The sequence below is a fragment of the Elgaria multicarinata genome, chromosome 6, assembly GCF_023053635.1.
Source record: "Elgaria multicarinata webbii isolate HBS135686 ecotype San Diego chromosome 6, rElgMul1.1.pri, whole genome shotgun sequence".
Lineage (NCBI taxonomy): Eukaryota > Metazoa > Chordata > Lepidosauria > Squamata > Anguidae > Elgaria > Elgaria multicarinata.
In genome coordinates this window covers 74,167,715-74,187,319 of record NC_086176.1, presented here as the reverse complement: position 1 = coordinate 74,187,319, position 19,605 = coordinate 74,167,715, and the positions used below count along the sequence as shown (strand labels likewise).

Below are 19,605 nucleotides of genomic sequence, written 5' to 3'. Positions count from 1 at the left end.
AGAACTCAGGTAATGGGTGGGAACCCCCTCTTTGCGCATGCGCACTCACGGCGTGGGGGAGGGGTTCCCACCAAAAACGCCTCAGCTATAGACGTTTTTCCCCGAACGAGACTCCGCGCAGGCGCAGAGCCCCCACTGTTGTGTGATGCACAGAGACCACGAAGAAGAACAATGGTTATCATGAAATGATTCATGTGAATCTCCCCCTTTCCTTATTATGTTGATGTGTGTGCTAAAAGTGTCTTAGATTATCTGAAAATGATTATGTAGTAAGACCATAGCAATGCGAGTGGTGAAAAGTACTGCGGAAAGAGGGATGATTAATCATATCATAGGGGTTCTACACTGTTTAAGGACAGTGATGATGCAATAACCTGTCCATATAGAAACACACTTCCATGCAAGATTAATTGATGTGACATGGGACTATTCTTCCACCCTTCTATCCCCCCAAAACAAATGTGTCATTTCACCAAAATGCCATTGTTTTCTACACAGAGCTTCCACCTATTGGGAGGAGCAGTGCTGAGTCATAGGGGATAAAATAAGTCAGCAGTAATCCCTTGGCATAAAAATATGAGCAAAAATCAATGTCATTTTGAAGATAAACATGCATGGTTTCATACTAATAAATAACACTATAAATCCTGCTGTATTGGATTGCAAATCACTCCACCTGAATAAAATTGCTCAACATGGGATTTACTTATCCTGTATGTTCACAGAAACAACTTGTTCACTGACAGCACTCTTTCCTGGAAATATATTGCAGCTGTCATCAGCCAATTTGGCCAGATTACTCTTATGTGTTAAAGGTGTAACAATCATGGGGATTTATTAGCTGATTATTGTGAAAGTGGCAGAGTCAGGATTGCCTTCAAAAGTGCAGGTGGTAGAAAGTTAAATAATTACATGGAGATTAATAAAGTTTCACCTTCATTTGACAATTTTACTTTAGTATTAGCTGATTAAAATTAGCTGATTAAAATCACTGCCATGCAAGTCAAACATTTTCTGGCTCAACAAAGGACAGAGAAAATAACATCTCTTTTTAGGCAGACTAAGCATTAAAACTTGTATCTCAAAAGTACGTGGTCCAAATTATTAGGTTTCAACACAAAATGACAGCAATATTTGCCCCAAGTTTTACAAGAGAGCAAAAATGTGGTCGCTTGTCCAAAGATTATAGCCACTACTATATCTATGAACTCAGTGACCATATGCTGAAACGGAATGATCAAAATAGGACAAGTGCTTCTGCATGGTAGGGGAGGTTCTTCATTAATGTTAGAGATCCTCTACAATTGTAGAAAAATAGCAGGGGATTGGAATGAGGCTCCACTTGAATGGTTTATCTATAAAAATGCTACAAGATTCTTCTGCTTAAATGTGTTTGGTTACAAAACACATTTAAAACTGTCTGGGGGTGGAGGTGCAGTGGAGACCAATGAGTTGAAGAGTATCTGGTTCTGGGTGACTCATCCTTTAGTGATGATGGTGTAAGAGTTCAAGATCCTCAAAGGGAATATAGGGTAGGCAGTGACAAGGAGGATATAGAAATAGGCATTCAAAAAGAGACTGAAAGAAGTACCTCAAACAAATGTAAGACATTATAATGTAAGTGTTTATACAATAAACTTAAAAAAAACTTGGTAGAGCAATGAAAAATCAGTGGCATACATTTATTCCTGAATATATATTATAAAGACTTCTTCTCCTACATGAACCCGCCTGCTCAGTGTCAGCCCTTCTTTAGGTATATCCACACCCACCAACTTTCAGGTGAAGTTTGGGAAGGAATATAGGACAAAGCAGTTCATGCTCTGCTCCAGATTTCCCCACTTGCTGTTTTAATGGGTTTGTTTTTATGTTTTAATTGAGATTCTTGGTTATTGTTATTACTATTGGCCACCAATTTTGGACAAGGTGAGATTTAAGAAATAAACAGTATGGCAGGTGTTTCTGAAGAGCAGGTGTTGCTTCACCGACATAGGAGAAAAGGGGACTCCAGCTATTTTAGCTGCCCCACCTCCTTCCCACAATGGGACTTGCCTGTGTGTGGAGGTTAAAATGCTCAGTCTCTCCCCTTCCCATGGGAGTCCCACTGCCACTGATCTATCTGCTATCTCCGAGATCAGAGATAGCAGCAGGGATGAAGGATAGCAGCAGGAATGATTGCAGGGATGATAACAGCAGGGATGAGGGATACTGGGACTTGCCTGTTCTCCCCAGTGCAGGTGAGTCATGTGCAGGTGCCCAGCATCCTCACTGTTACCACCAACCTGAGATTGGAAATAGCAGCAGGGATGCCCTCTGAGGGGGTTCCTCCAGAGACAGGCTTTAGAGCTTAAGCCCACCCCCTGGAGGGTCCTCAAACAGATGTCATGGGCCAGATTAGTGTGCCCCACAGACCAGTTTAGGCCTATGGACAGAAGGTTATGCACCCCTGCATAAAAGCATCTAATTTATTTCAGCTGTGTTGAAAAAGAATCTAACATTTTAAGAATTCTTTGAGAATATCAGCACATACGTGAACGGGGGTGATCCAATAGATGTTATTTACATGGACTTCCAAAAGGCTTTGACAAAGTCCATTACCTGTGCTTTTTAACTTGTTCACAAATGATCTGTGGTTAGAAGTAAGCAATGAGGTGCCCAGGTTCTGTGACAATGCTTTACATTTTTTGTTGTATTTATTTATTGAAAACATTTTTAGACTGCCTTTTTGACTACAAAATCATCTCATGGCAACTTCCAAGATAAGAGCAACACAACAATAACTACCAGAATTAATAAAGGCCACCAAAACTAGTAAAACAAATGTCCACCTCCAAACCAGCAGTGTTGCTCTTTTTAAAATACTTTTTAAATCATGGCCTATGGCAGTTTAAACAGTGCCCACATGAAAGGTATCGTTTTTAAGTGTAAAAGAAAGGAGAATGGAGAGGACGGCTGTCACAGTAAGAGCCCCACCCCCACCCCATGCAAATATCCCAGGCAAGGTGATAAAGCTTCAGATAGTGCTTATAGGATGTGTCCTGTTATTTTTATATGGTGATGGAGGTCCCAAACATCAATTAGGAAACTACATAGTAGATTAACCTCTCTGTATAACTTCAGGTGGAAGTTGCATGTTTAAATGCTCCTAGGTTGAAGGAGAGGAGAGGAGAAGAGAGAAAGAGAGAGTGAGAGAGCAGGAGCTAGAGGGAGAGGGAGAGGGAGGGAGGGAGAGGGGGAGAGAGAGAGAGAGAGAGAGGACCTCCCAGCATATACAAAAACAGCATATCACAGAAAGAGGCTCCATCTACCCTTCTCCCTGACATGCTTTCAAAAAAATGTCTAGGGAAATTCCACTCCTCAGGATACCATTCAAATATGCAGTCCTCACGCAAAGCTTATCATGGTACACTCCAGGCAAAGCATTAATACCCAATTCTACTGAATATATAAACTAGTTTTCAGCCACTTTTTATTATATTATGAGCAGTGGAATTTATTCAACAACCTCATTCTGTGGCCTAGTACTCTGCTTTGGAATGCATAAGATGGGGGTTATGGACTCCATGCCAGCAAAATCCATTCCCTTGTGCTTGAGTTAGGACCTGGCGCTCCTTGAAGCCAGTGGTTCCGATGTTTTCATCCTGCAATTACCATAGTGTACAAATGCCACACTAGGGCATTTGTGCAACACAGGCAAGAGCCTCTCGAGCTCCATTACAACTGCAGAGCCAAAATAGGGTTGCTGGCATGAAGGAAGTGCTTCTCTCACTACTGTGGAGAGAGAAGATGCTCTCTGAAGCGCTTAAGAGAATACAGGAATACTAACAATAAATTGCATGAGGTGGTGGATAGCAAAGCAGCCAGCAAAACACCTGAGAATTCAACATGCCCAGGAAGAAGCACCATTAGAAGTACAGCAAAAAGCTGTTCCCCAATAAGTAATGAGCAGACAAGACTGACCTTATCTACTGCATGAAAATTAGGTTCATGGCAAACAAGAGTCAGGATGTTCCAGGTCTTTAACTATACATATAAATCGCACACAATGAATTTTGGAAGATGAAACGCCAACTCACAGCTTTTAAAATAGTTTAACCATTAAAGGCCCACAAGAAAAATACATTTCAACTACTTTTTATGCTCAAGTTCTTCCTTCGAAATGGTCAGATTTAATAGGAATATATAAAAAAGACACTACTTTTACATTATTCACAGTGGAAAAAACAGATGAAAGGTTGATAGACAGCAGCCAGGTTATAGCAAAGAAAGCAGAGGGAAACAAACCAACTTTAGGGGAAACAAACTACGTTCACTTTACTACTTTGCAAGCCAGATCCTAGCTTGTTCAACAAACCATGGTTAACACAAAATATAGCTTCAAATTATGTCCAAATGTGGCCACGTACTGAATACTAGTCTTTAATGTCAATTGGTGATTTAATTGAATTTTTGAATATGTCCATCATGAATCCCATTTCTCTAAAAATCTTTTGATGTCAACAGATTCAAACAGGAAGGATTTACTACTCAAACATAATTAAAATTATTTTGAGAACAATGACTCAGATGTATATCACCCTGTTGAAATGTGCCAATTCAGGCTGTTCTCATTGGCAAAACGATTGGCCAGATCACATTGGACAGTTTTTCTCTCTATATCTCTCACACTCACAAATAATCTCAAAATGTTTTATCATAAGGAATAGCCACTCATTGGTTAGCCTTAACTTTCAAAATGTTGCCAATGGAACTTCTTCCATCTTGATTCTTTTGTAACACAACTCTGAAAAGGGACATAGTTCAGTTGGTATAACCTGCCACCTACTGGTCAAGGAAAATTATTTTCCTATATAAAGATGCAGAGAGTCAACTACAGGCAATTTCTAGATCTCCCTCTTCCTTTTTGAACAGCAAGAGCTGACTTGAAATAATTAAGAACTGACCCTCTCTAATTCAGACCTCATTCCAAGAACATACATTGTTTATAATTAGACAAACCTGCCAATGAAGTCATCCTTTTTGCCAGCATCTTTGTCCCATACTGTAATATCAATAATTCCACCTCGTTCCTCATAGATATGCAAGTCAAATTGTTCCCTCCACTGAGGATTCAAAGTTTTTGGCATAATCTGGAAAAGTAAAGAAAAGTGTTAGGCTGTGAAGACTTGTACCTCCTGGAATATTTTCAGGCAGCTAAGAAAGAGTTTTGCAAATGACAAATGGCTCCAGAAGTCACTTTGAAATGTTTATTCAGGAAATAAAGATAGTTTGCATCCTTGATAACAAATTATTTTATCAATTTCTTAGGATTCCTAAAATGTTCTCTTAGGTAAACTAAAATTCTCTAAAAGACATTCACATTTTTAGTGATAGAAATACAACAAAGCTATATGTAAATTGTAACATAATACAATGGTCAACTAGAGTATTTAATAGTTCGGTACCTTTGCTTTCTTTTTACCATATACAGAGAGATGAAAAATGATTTACTGATTTTCTATTTTTTTATTTTCAAAGGCATTATGAGCACTATCATATTCATATCTAGATAGAAAACATCCTACAAATCCCAGTATCCCCCAGCCAACCCTAAGTGTTATATTTTTTCTTGTACACAGAATATAGGTAAAATGAAAATTAATTCCCTTTCCTCAGCACAAAGTGTATTTGTAGTATTTGTAACTGTTCTTTCAACAAAGATGTTCTTAAGGCACTTTTACAAGAAAACAAAACATTTCTTTAAAAAGTTAGTTACATAAAAACAGAAGTAGGAATATCTATCCCCATCTAATTTACAAACCCTCATTGAGTATTTGTTCATATAATAAATCATATAATATAATACAATTCATAAAATAAATAAATATGCAAACTGAATTCCCAAGAAACAATTCTGGGGCTACTACGAAAGAGGCCCTGCTCCTGCCAGAGGACAATCTGACCAGAATGGAATCTAAAGCACAACCTCAATGGCAGATGTTAAAACTCATGGGTGGGGGAGAGCTTCCTGGAGAGTCAGGACACAGAACAGGTAGGGCTTTAAAAGACCAAGGCCAGCATCTTGAATTGATCAAAAAACGAACTGGCAAAAAATGTAGATGTTTCAGAACATCTGTAACATGTTCCCACTGAGCCACATTCATTGAGAGGTGGTGTTCTGCATTAGCTGAAGTTCCTGGGCCATCTTCAATGAAAGTCCCAGATAGAGCCCATTTATAGTAGTCCCATCTGGAACCCATGAAGGGACAAGGATAAACTCAAACAGTTGAATGGCTGCCACAGAGACCATGAAGCCTGGAACTACTCTTAACAAGAGAGGCTTGGCATGGATTTTGAAATCTACCATCACTGTTAGGGCTGCGGATCTTAAAAACTATTGTCAAGAATTCTCAAGAATTCCTCTGCAAGCTTAGCTTGGAAATCGGTTGGTCAATGTGGTGGGCAGTTCAACAGTGGAATTCCCAATATCCAATACACTCACAAACCCCTACCTGATAAAGGTAGCTTGCCAGACTTGATACTATTAAGTTAGAATTTATGGATCAAAGCTCCAGCTCCCCACCTACCCTTCCTATGCTGACACTCAATCCTTGGACATACCCTAAAGTAGTACTTTGCAGCCTGGCTAATATTTTTCAGATACAAATGTTTCTTTTAGACGCTTGCTCATAGTCCAAACATCCACGCATCTAGGTCTGCATGCTCAGTGTGGCTCTGGGATATGGTTCTCAAACTGTAGCACCACACTCTTGGCATACGAAGCTCATAGGACTTTCAACAAAAGTATGCAATACTGAATAGGGGAGGGAGTGCTTGCTTTTAGACCTACAGAAAACATGGGGTGTGGACATTGGTGTTATCAGGGCGGGACTTTGAGGAAGTTGTCCAGGGGCCCACTCTGAAGAATGAGCAGGGAGCTGCCCAAACACAGCAGGGCTGGCTTCCATATTCTGAAATGAATGAAACAGTACACATTATTATCAAAACATAGGAAAGGGGGAGGGTATAAGACCATTAAGTCGAGAGTCTCTACTGTGCCCCTGGCTGTTCAAGGCTTCAGTTTGACAGTCTGAAGAACTTAAGAGAACACTGACTCCATTTAACACACAAACGCTAAAGGGTACATCAATAAACCACCACCACTTCAGAAAACAGTTCAAAGAAGTTACCTTACTCTTGCACTTCTGATGCCCCAGCCGGAATTTCACATAGGGATCACTGAGCCCGTTTGGATCCATGGCTCTGAGTTCACGACCTTCAATCAAAGTGATACTGACTATTCCTCTCCATAGCTGAGATTTTCTGTGAAGGTCCGACAGACGTATGCTCTGGGTCTGAAACTTCAGGTGCAGAGAGAATCCTGATTAAGTTAAATCACAAGCAAACAATACCTTTGTAATTTTCTTCCAAACCAGAAAGATTATTTTAAAAAAGTATATACATGAACAGCCAAAACTTACAAATGACCAATGAAGGACTCCTCCTTTGCCAAAGTAGGGCACTAGCAGAGATCAGCAGCAGTTGACCTCTTATCAAATAAACGGTATCACAATTTTTATAGTGATTGTAAGTACCTTCCATACTCTCAATTTTCATGGAAGGTGTTCTATCTACACAGCCAAAGATAGCTATGTCATTGGTAGTTGGCACCTGTTGTCTTTTAATGAACTGTAATATTACGTTTATGACAAAGATTCCATGCATTATCTGCATTCACGCCACCAGGTTGATGGTATATTAAAATATTCACATACTGCTGGATATTGTGACCCTATGATGTGTACACTCTACACAGAGACTAACGTTTCCTTAGATGACATTGTGTTGCTAGTTATTCATTAAAAATATATATTAGAAACTATTCGACCATTTTTGTCTGTCTCTTCTGCCAAGACTCTCGTTCACGCACTGGTTATCTCTCGGTTGGACTACTGCAACCTCCTCCTCTCTGGCCTCCCCTCATCTCACATCAGTCCGCTGGTCTCTGTCCACCACTCTGCCGCTAAGATCATCTTCCTGGCCCGCCGCTCTGACCATGTCACTCCGCTTCTGAAATCTCTTCATTGGCTCCCAATTCACTCCAGAATCCAATATAAACTTCTCCTGTTGACCTTCAAAGCTTTTCACGGTCTAGCTCCTGCCTATCTCTCCTCTCTCATCTCACACTATTGCCCCGCTCGTGCTCTTCGCTCCTCTGATGCCATGCTTCTTGCCTGCCCAAGGGTCTCTACTTCCCTTGCTCGGCTTCGTCCATTTTCCTCTGCTGCCCCTCATGCCTGGAATGCTCTTCCAGAACACCTGAGAACTACCAACTCAATCACAGCTTTCAAAACACAGCTAAAAACTTTTCTTTTCCCTATAGCTTTTAAACTTTGAGCTTGTTCTGACTCTATACTGTTAGCTTCACCCTTCCCGGTGCCTGTTTACACTTCCCTGTGCCTGTTTGCATTCTCTTTCCCTCCTTATTGTTTACTACAACTTTATTAGATTGTAAGCCTATGCGGCAGGGTCTTGCTATTTACTGTGTTATCTGTACAGCACCATGTACATCGATGGTGCTATATAAATAAATAATAATAATAATACTTATTTCCCCTTTCATTACCATCTCACTGTAAGGGATATCACCCTTTAAGATTTAGTGCTGGGTATTTTTTTATTTATTTATTTATTTATTTATTTATTTATTTTTCCTCTTATTTTGATGCTTCTGAGGAGGAAAGGATGAGAGAGAGGCTCTGAATCCAGTTGTGATCCAGGGAGAGGCCTTCAATCATACTGAAGTGTTCACCTCCATTAAGGGTGCTCCCATGCTCTTCCTGGAGTCTAGCTTCCCCAGTTTTAATGGTGAAATACCCTATCGGGAAGCTGTCAAATGCCAATCCTTTCCATAAGCTTGCTATTCTCCTTCCATCTCAATCCGGCCACCCCATCCTGATCCTCTTCTTGAGCTAAAAAGATTAAGCTACGCCCAGAGGATGGCAGCTTCTGCAGCCTAGCCAAGCTGATTCCAGATGGACAGACATCCCTGGAAATCAGCTGATTCTTCTTGACTAGCATGGACAGCCCAAACCCTATCTGACCTAGCCCTAGCCTCCAGATCCCTGAAACAAAACACAGTTTGTTTCTTTAAAGATTATCTTAAGGATGGGAGGGGAACACATGATCCTGTGAGCCTATTGCTCTTTCTGGATATCAAAAAGTCCTACATTCATATTAAAATTGAGGCTGCAGCTTTGGTAATCACACACTGATGAGGAAAGAGAGGGATAAAAAACAAATGAAGCAGAAGAGCACCCTGTTTTCCAGCAATTCTCTTCTCTTGAAAGAAGAACAGATAGATTGTTGGGGACAGGTGTGTGTGTGGGGGGGGGAACTTGCTTATTGTCCTGTCTGCTTTGGCAGATATGTGTCTTTAGTTAGCAGGCAATTCAAGTTAAGCCAAGCAAGACCCATTTTCAAGCTATTAGGTGATGGCACATAACTGACCATCTGTAATCCTTTGATCCGCAATGGCTACACAGAACCGAGGAGGGTTTTTAAGAGAAGTTCTCTAGTGACCTCTCAAAATGCTATTTCACATTTGCAAACTCAGAAGACTACATAAAAATGCACTATACTAGATGAACATATCACTCTATATCTAACCTTTGCAAACTGGCGAGATCAGATCTCAGTGAATTTCCTCTTTCAAATCACAGTTCCTAAATCAAGAATACGGTACTGTTTGCGTTCTCCTCAGTTACTGTTGCCTCTAGTTACTCCTTATATAGAATATTTGTACCTAAACTTTTAATTTTACAGAAATATTCATAAGATGATTTTGTTGTACTATGAAGTATTGTTTGTTAATGCAATGAGAAGATAAAAGGATGAGTAAAAAATAAAAAGCAAATCTTTCTTTCGAGAGACAACTTTCAGTCAAATTACACATTGCATTAAAAAACCAATTTGGTATTGCACAATTAAGTTAGCAGTTACTGGGGAAGGGATTGGAACTATGGCAAGGATTTATTTTCCTTCTGCACTGCAGTCCTGATCCAAATCATACACCCCACAAACAGACGTTCATAAACACACACACACTTTAGTTTAAAACAAGAATCACAACATGCATTTAATGTCAGCTCTAATTTGGTTTTTTGTTGTTTAGCCGACATGCACATTTCCTTGAACTGGATGGGTCATGGAGATTCCAATTTAAGAATGCACAGAGTAACCTTTTTGGTTTAGGAGTTTCTGCTGTTTTTCATCTGTTGAGACCTTCTTGCTCCTAGCTGCACTATAATGGACTGTTCAAGCTACACTATATGGAGTTTCTATACAGTGACCAAATATTCCTGAGCATTCCTTACCATCACACCTGCTCAGTCAATCAGCAACAGAGGCTTCATTCCCACAATTGCAATAAAATATAGATTATTATACCTATATGCCATAGTCTATACCACCTTAAGTATGGGGTCATGACAACAGATTGTTTTTACACGCTCAGATTGTTTGAGCAATACATAAAACAAAGGGTTTATATTGTCAATATCATATTATTCAAGTATAAGATATGCCCTAAAAGAAGGCACTTATTTATAGGGTAGAGCTAAAAGCTTTCAATTCTTTTGTGATGTCTGATTGTCCATGACAATTTGCTAGTTAATCATTTCTCATAACATTTCCCCCAACAGCAAACTTATAGCAAGGTACGTATCAATTTTGAACAAAAGAAGGTCACTCAAAAATAAGGCAGATGCTTCTACATACCTTGGAAGACTCTCTAGACTAGATATAAGTTTATAAATTAAAAGAAAACTTCTTTAACTCCAAAAATTTTTTGACAACAATCAGTGAACTTTCAGGTGGGACTTACTATTTATTGAGGTGTTAGTTGACAGGAAAAAGAAAACTGGGCAGCATGGGGGAAGAAGAGGGAATTAGCCTCCTCCAGCCCCTAACAGATCACACTAAATATCCAGGGGATAGGAGTAGAGTTAGGGTTCGGGAGTGCGAGCTGTGAGGTTGAAAAGTCCCCTTCCCTGCACTGTAAGGGATGTTTCAAGGAGAAAGAAAGGAGAAAAGGACACCTTTTGTCTTTCCCAGCTTCCAGAATTCTCCCTGCCAACACCACTATACAGTTGTACAATATTCAGCTTCCGGGCACAAATGAATTCATTGAAAAAAACTACCCAGCCATCTGCAATTAGTCCTCAATAATAAACTTTGATTAGAATAGTGCCACAAAAAGAGATGCATGCTGTTAAGCCTATTATTCAAAACATATGTGAAAAATCATCACTCAGAGTCCACATGAATAGCAAATATCAAAATGCTAGCATAATATATGAGAGGAAAACCTGTAATTTGAGATGGGATATGAGTTCACCAAATTCACACACAAAAAGGGAAGATTCTTCTCTCTCATATTTAATACCCTGCTACTAGACAGATCTTTTATATCTGATTAAGATTCAGGCCATGCCAACCTACTTCAGGGCATACAGTAGGCCAGCTTTCCCCAACCTCGTGCCCTCTGGACGCTTGGGTCTACAACTCCTACCACCCCCAGTTAACATAGCCAGTGACTATGCTGGCTAGGGAGGGAAATTATAGTGTAACACATCTGGAAGGCACCAGGTTGAGGAAGGTTGCATTAGGCATTCATTCAAGCTCATGTGGCAATAAAATTAGCTCAGGACTTCTTTCAAAATGGAGAGTGAAGAAAGTATAGAGAATAGTTTTAGGGTGCAAATCAACTGTCCTCTTGCATTGACTGTGCTATAATGAGTCTTCTGGGGGGAAATGACTGAGGTTAAACTATGATTCTTTTTAATAAAATTCTAATTATAGAATGTATGGCCAGGGACTGAGAGGCCACTGGATTCTTGGCTTGCTCTTCAGGCCCACTGTCCCATCCCCACCACACCTTGTCTTCTCATTCTGGGGAAAGGTCCATATTCGTTTTAGGGAAGGTCAGAGTTCTGACCTCAGCAAAGTGAGCCACTGTGGGGTTTTCATGGTGGATAGGAGTTGCTGGGAGGGTGTGGAGATCAGAAGCCACATCTCCTCCAAGGTTGGAACATAGATTATACAAGCACCAGAGATTACCTAAAAAGAGGCCCCATTCTCCCTCAAGATAGAGTTTGACCTAATGATCCTAGTTTAGTGGGGGGGAAATAGCCCCAAAGGTTCAAGCCTAGTTAAGTGGGAACCTGGTAAGACTTAACTAAGGATGCACAATTCCAGATGCCCAGTCACCACTAAAGTCGAGGCAAATTGACACAATCCAACTTGAAGAAAATTTGCTCTGTGCTCAGAGTTACCTGACAATAAACATTAAGAAAAATGTTCATTCAACCATTGTGAAGCATAATTTCACATTAGCAGTTACTCTAAGGAATTTGGAAACGATCTAACAACATTGGGTTGCCACTCCAGCACAAAATCATAACATACTATTAAGAAAATATATTCAATTCCCATCTGAACACAATGGCTTGGATCCTAACTTTCCTTCTGTGACTAGAACAGAGTTCATGTTTATGGAAGAGTTTTTCCACCTCCCTCTTCCCTCTATGCTTCCCAAAAATCTGTTCTATTAAACAATTAAACAACTATTAAACAATTAAAAATACCTTCTAGCATGGCTGGCCCAAAACTTTTTGCTACCTGAGGCAAAGCAGCAAATGGTACCCCGTAACCCAAAGGCAGCTGCGTTATTTGGGCACATGAGGCAGAACATCCCACAAGCACTTCTGTCCCATCCCTAGCAGTAAAAATACAATAGCAACAAATTAAATTCACTAACAATTTGCTAATCTTCCATGACACCCCAAATCTGTTTGGTAGAAAGGGGGGAGTAGAAGTCAAAATAAATAAATAAATAAATAAATAAATAAATAGGAATTGCTTCAATTCACAGCCACTCTACATCACATTTAATACTGTCTCCACACAATTCCATAAGTACTAATATTCAGAAGGGATCAGGTGAATAAAATAAAAACAGCTGCTCTGCAGAGTTGTACCAGTGTTATCTGAGGCTAGTTACTTCTGGTTAAATAAACTAGACTGCCATTTAACCCCTTTCAACCCCTAGAATACAAGTGTTAATGTAACTACAGAATAAAACAGATTGAGAGGAAGACTCTTTATAGATTGACAGAACTACACAACTATGCAAGCACACTGAAGGTAATAACAAACACTGAATATGAAGCGGCATGCTGCAATGCACTCTGTTAATCCTTGTCTATTTTTAAAAAATATCTAATGAAGGAAAAAGAAGTTACTCGCATATAAAGGATTTCCTCTCAATGCTCTAGTTGGGTTCTTCATCTTCAAATCACCTTTTCCATATCCTAAAGCAGCTTTCTCCAACTTGGCAACCCCCAGAAGTGTTGGACTACAACATCCATCATCCCCAGACTGCATGGCCAATGTATACCAAAAACTTATGAAGTACTGAATATCACGACAAAAGTCATATCTAGTATTCGGTATATACTTGTTCAATTTATAATCCATTTACCAATTCATACTGGTCTCAAAGCAGAAAACAATTGTCTGTGTTTTGTAGCATTTGCAGTGTCAGAAGGAGTGCTAAACCACTGACCAAAGTGTTACATGGTTAAGCTTATTCATACTGAAGGGCACACAATGGGAAAAAGAAAACATGATTTCTGTGTTTGTACTCCATACTTTTTTGGGTTTGCCTGCCACACATTGATCCTGTTCAGATGACGTCCTAAACCATGGTGGTTAAGCATTTTGAGCTAAACATTATGGTTTAGCATGTCGTGTGAACCATTCCTAACTATGGTTGCTATATAACCATGGTTTAAACATGCTCACTAACCACTTGCTGCAAAAGGGTTAGCAGCCTAACCATGGCTTAGCGTGTCATCTGAACAGGCCCTGTAACTTCTGAAAAATGCATTCACCAATTCAGTCATTTTGATTGCTAAGAAAAATACAATGTATGAAACAGATCTTAAACTAAACATCTCTCTGACTGCACCTAGTCAGATGTACTCAAACGTTCTGCAATAATGGAGATAATTTGAAAATGCTGTACTATATTATAACAAAGGAGGTTTCCTTAGTATTTAATGACCTGTTCCATTATCAAATTTATAAAACAGGTTTACAGAGTGTCTGTGTCACAACTTTCAATTCAAATGACACATTATAGAATATCACAGTTCTTCTCAAGACCACATGCTAAGAATTACCTTACTTGATCTTTTCCAACTCTTCCTCATTAGCATTGTCTGAAAATGAAATAGAGCATTTTAAATCACTTTTTACTCATTCACACAGGAGGCCAATTGTCTTCCAAAGGAGCAATGCACATAACAAAGTATCAGGCACATTCCAAACAGCTACATAAATCAAACAACTTCAAGCATCATTCACACTAAAGCACAGTTCAGATACAAATCTATTCTTTTATGATGAAAAATAAAAGTAGGAGAAAGTAACTTAAAGACTCTGATTAAAAAGAAGAGGAACAAATGACAATGATCTCAACTAGATATTATGATCAATCACAATTTTTAGATTGAATTAAAATTAGGTCTTTTAGATGTAAGAATGTGGTTGAGCTCCAGCTGATTTCAACAGGTGAGACGTCAGTTTATTTTTCAAATTCACACTCACTTATCAGAAAAGTACATTAATGACAGATTATGATGCAACAGCTAGGATAAGGCCTGAAAAGGCCAGTGGATTGGATCAAAGATTCCGTTCCAGTCTCAGAATGGGTCCCATGTATCTAATGTCACATATTGTATTTATATTATGGTTTTATACTGTTGTTTTGTTTTGAATTGTCTTAATTTTGTAAACCACCCAGATAGCTTTGGCTATTGGGCGGTATAGAAATGCAATAAATAATTAAATAAATAAATCTCTGCCGCTTGTGTGCTTCACTGGCTTTTTTACATGCTTCTCCTTGCAAATGGTGCTATCAGGGCAAGACTTTGGGGCAGAGGTTTAGGGCTCAACTTTGCAGAATGAGGAGGGTTCCTAAACACAGCAGGGCTGGCACACCACATTTTGAAGCAAGTGAAGTAATACATATTAGCACATAAAGAGTGGGGAGGGATGTTAAGACCATAAAGTCCAGAGCCTGTCATTACATCACCGCTCCTTGCTGTTGTTTAAAGCTGAAACGCAATTTAAATACATAGGAAGAGCCATGCTGGATCAGACCAAGGGTCCATCTAGTCAAGCACTCTGTTCACAGTGGCCAAGCAGCTGTCGACCAGGGAACCACAAGCAGGACATGGTGCAACAGCACCCATGTTCCCCAGCAAATGGTGTATACAGGCTTACAGCCTCTGATACTGGAAGTTAAACTTAGCCATCAGGATTAGTAGCCATTGATAGCCTCCTCATTTTGTAACCCTCTCCAATCTCTTCATTAAGGGGATAATGTCACATGGTAAGAGTTAGGGAAGGGGAAGATTTTGATATTTTCTGAAGTGTTGAAAACGAAGACTCTCAAAAGAGGATGAGAAACACATGAACCTTCATAATACCAAAGAAGACCATTGCTAGTCTGGCCTTCTTCGCTTAGTGCTATTCAGTCATTGCAGATAGCCAATCAATTCAGAATTGCAATCAACTTCCACATTTAGTGCAGAGAGATAGTGCTTTGAAGTGCAAACATCACCATGTTCATTCCACACTTGTGGGCATGAGATGGGTAGGGAATGGACAATTCTGAATATGCCATTTTTAAAAATCACTTTGTTTATTTTCATGTGATGCTTAGGGACAGCTGCTCCTCAAAGAAGGAGCTGTCGTATGGTATACCGCAAGGTGCCATCCTATCCCCAATGCTGTTTAACATCTATATGAAACCGCTGGAAGAGATCATCTGGAGACATGGGGCAGGGTGCCATCAGTATGCTGATGACACCCAAATATACTATACTTCTCTATGCCTTTGACAAGAGCGTCAGCTAAGGATAGTGTGTCTCCTCTGAATGAATGCTTGGTGGCCGTAATGGGCTGGATAAAGAAAAACAAACTGAAGCTGAATCCAGACAAGATGGAGGTGCTTACTGTCAAGGGCCCTAACCTGTGTTTGGAGGTGTGTCAACCAGTTCTGGATGGGGTTACACTCTCCCTGAAAGACTGTATTCGCAGCTTGGGGGTGCTCCTGGATCCATCGCTCCAAATGACAGCTCACATGGATGTGATGGCCAGGAGTGCCTACTATCAACTTCGGCTGATACGCCAGCTGAGCCCCTTCCTAGAGTTGGAAGACCCAAAGATGGTAGCGCACGTGCTGGTAACTTCAAGGCTCGACTTCTGCAATGCGCTCTACATAGGGCTACCTTTGTGCCTAGTCCGGAAACTTCAACTAGTGCAAAATATGGCAGACTGGTTGGTCACTGGTACACCTAGGAGTGACCATATTACACCAATTTTAAATTCTCTTCACTGACTGCCAATTAGTTTCCGGGCGAAGTATAAAATGTTGGTTATTTCCTTTAAAGCCCTACATGGTTTGGGTCCAGGTGGGATCACCTTCTCCTGTACAATCCACCCTGCACACCCAGGTCCTCTGGTAAGAATTTACTTCACCCAGCAGAAACTAGATTAACAACTGTTACCCAGAGGACCTTCTCTGCTGCCACTCCCAGACTGTAGAATGGCCTGCTGGGCGAGATCCGCCAACTCTATAGTCTTTCTGAATATTAAAAAGCAATAAAGACTGATCTCTTCTGGCAAGCCTACCCAGTCGAATTTTAAGATCGTCTGGCTGGCTGTTATTTTAATAATGCATTAGTTTTTATGTGTTTTAATCAGTTTTATGTATTTTATAATATTTTGTATTCTACCTCAATCTAAAGGGATAGGCGGGTAATAAATAAATATATTATTATGATGTGCTTTTTTTTACATTTAGGTGCTATTCCTTCAATATCTTTTTTTAACAGTAAGCTAAGAAGTATGTTAGCAATAACTAAAAATATGCAAAAAAAAGTTCAAAGGGTGTTAAATGGCACAGACTTGAAAGGCAACATGCTTTTTATCAATTCATTTTTCAATTTGAAGAAAAGTACTCTATATTTAAGTGCTATTGCATGAATGTTTCAATAACTTGCAACAGATAATGCAAGAGATCAATGTAAAAAAACACATTAATGAAACACTAACACCAGTGGGATAGTACTAGTGATAGCTTACTGAAATAGTTGAGTGGCAAGAGGTTCAATCACCTCATACATTATTACAGATAGCAAAACCATTCCTCTTAGAAAAGATGGAAGAGCAGCACTAAGGCAATCTATATCTGTGGAGATATTGACTGTTCTGTTGTCTCAAAAGAAACTGGGGAAAACACAGAACAGCTACTTAATGATAATATCATGAAGATGCCCTGTAAGAGACTGAGTGAATGAAGCATGGTTATTCCAGAGTAAACACTTAGAGCTGGATCCTAGGTTTTCACTTCATGAATGTAAAGAACTTCCATGAGTGGAACTCTTGTTGTTTCTGGAGTGAACTCTTAGCATCCTAGTTCTCTTGAACTGTGACAAGTCATGTCCTCCAAGGTCTTACCCAGATGCACTACCTAAGATCATTTTAACTAGAGATACCCTGGATTCACCCTGGGATTTATGTATGCAAAATATATGCTTCCTTTCAGAGAGGGGATACATTTTCTGGAAGCAAAGAGCTATGGAGTTTGGTCTCCTTTTACCTAATGTATCAGAGTTGAGACTGATTGTGAAAGAGTGTTTCATGTTCTTCATTCCTGGGGAAGGTATTACTCAAATTTCAACTTTCATTAAAAGCTTGTGACAGCAGAGAATTGAGGGTTTAGAGATTCAGAGTAAAGAGGCTTCATTTTGAAGATAAGATCCATAGAGCACACTTTCCCTATGAGTAATGGATAACTATAACATACACATCCTCATCCTCACTGCACAAACACTTGGAATTAGAGGTAAGATCTTCCATGTCGCAGGGAAAATATATATGGCTAAGCATTACATATTTTCAAAATTGTACCTCTACAGATAATCTCGACAAATTTAAGCAGTAAGTATGTTTTGAAGAATGGAGAAAACAAAAAAGTCCATAAATTCAAACATACGTTATGGGAATTGTTTTCATAATAGATTATGAATGAAGAACTCCTTTCAAATTCCGAATAGTTTCATTTGAAGGGTCAAATTCTGAATTCAGTCAGTAAAAAAGCAAAACTAATACTAAAATAATGGGTTTATTTTTCTTTTATGCATTGAAATAAATTGTTTGTCAATTTTTTATACCAAAGAAAAGTAGTTAATTCAATTTAAACTATTATTATAGACTGTTAGGATTAACATCATGTATTTCAGAGAACACAATGACTTTAGTTAAAGCAATGGACGTATATCACCTAGATTGACCTTGAAGTTAAGTAAGAGAATAGTCATTGGATAGGCTTAGGCAAGCCATAAAAGAAGTGAAGAATGAAGCTTGTAGTCTATCTAAAGATCTAATTCTATTTCAGCCTTGAGAACATTAGTATTCTAATAGAAACATATGATGGTTACTTCAGTTATAATTCAAGAAACACTAGAGGCCAAAACAGTATTTTGCTTTAAAGAGAATTCCCACTTCAGGGGGAAATTATTTTTAAAAATATTAATATCAGAGATGCATTTACACTAAATAGCTATGTCACGTGATTTAAGACATCACTCATATGTTTCTGAAAAGTTCATATCTTCTAACACTAGCCAGGGAGATTGTAGATCTAGAAGATAAGCGGGCAGGCTTCTCAAACGAACTCACAGTTACTTTGCAAGTTCTCCAGTGATGAAATCTTTGCATTGAACTCTGCTAAAAAAAGAAGAACCAAAATACAAACAAAAACAAGAACTCATGCACTCATTTCAGCACATAATGGACAGAACAATGCACAAACAATATACATCTGTACCCAATACATGCAATACTACAATGCATGGCATGCATTATTCTTGCACATAGAAACACGTTAGTTAATAATATACAACATACAGTGAATAGGACCTAAAAACATTTCGTTTCAACTTTTAATTTACCTGATTCATAGTATAATTTTCTACATGTCTATACAGAAGTTCCATTGTTTTCAATGGAGTATACTTCTAAGTAAGTGCGTATAGGTTTGCCGTTTTAATGGTTTTAATGGTATATTTTTCACTCCCTCTTATACTTCTATTGCTTAATTTGGAAACAACAGTTTTCCTTCTAAAATGTATGTTTGGTGTTGTGTATGAGAACTAATCAAGCCAAAAAGAAATGCAGCCTTTGGATCTTGTAAGGTTAGGCGATTTGATTTCTTCCAGATGTTTTGTACAACCATTTCTATAGTCCTATCTAATGGCCAGGTTGACTCAGGATGATGGAAGTTGTAGTCTAAAACATCTGGAGGGCACCACCCCTACTTAAGCAAAAACATACTTTGTCTCTAGGTTTGTGTATGCAATCACCCTTACATCACCTCTAGCTGAGTCTATTGTTTCAGTCTTCTTTACTTAATCTGCTAGCTCTTGCTCCCTTCATATCACTTGCTAAAAGCTGAAACATGCCTCAGGTAAGGAGATGTTTGGCCAGGAA

The 19,605-nt window shown here is 39.1% G+C and overlaps 1 protein-coding gene across 5 annotated transcripts in view; it reads right to left on the bottom strand.

Moving 5' to 3' along the window:
* MCTP1 (multiple C2 and transmembrane domain containing 1) overlaps nt 1-19,605 on the bottom strand; it is a 230,857-nt gene that overhangs the window by 137,593 nt on the left and 73,659 nt on the right. For 4 of the 5 annotated variants that reach the window (XM_063129601.1, XM_063129603.1, XM_063129605.1 and 1 more), the window contains exons 6-8: nt 14,226-14,264; nt 7,170-7,340; nt 4,999-5,129 (exon numbers count right to left, since the gene is read on the bottom strand). In XM_063129601.1, coding sequence (XP_062985671.1) covers nt 4,999-5,129; nt 7,170-7,340; nt 14,226-14,264 — 341 coding nt within the window. The remainder of the gene's footprint in view (nt 1-4,998; nt 5,130-7,169; nt 7,341-14,225; nt 14,265-19,605) is intronic. The other variant, XM_063129602.1, reaches the window with a different exon arrangement.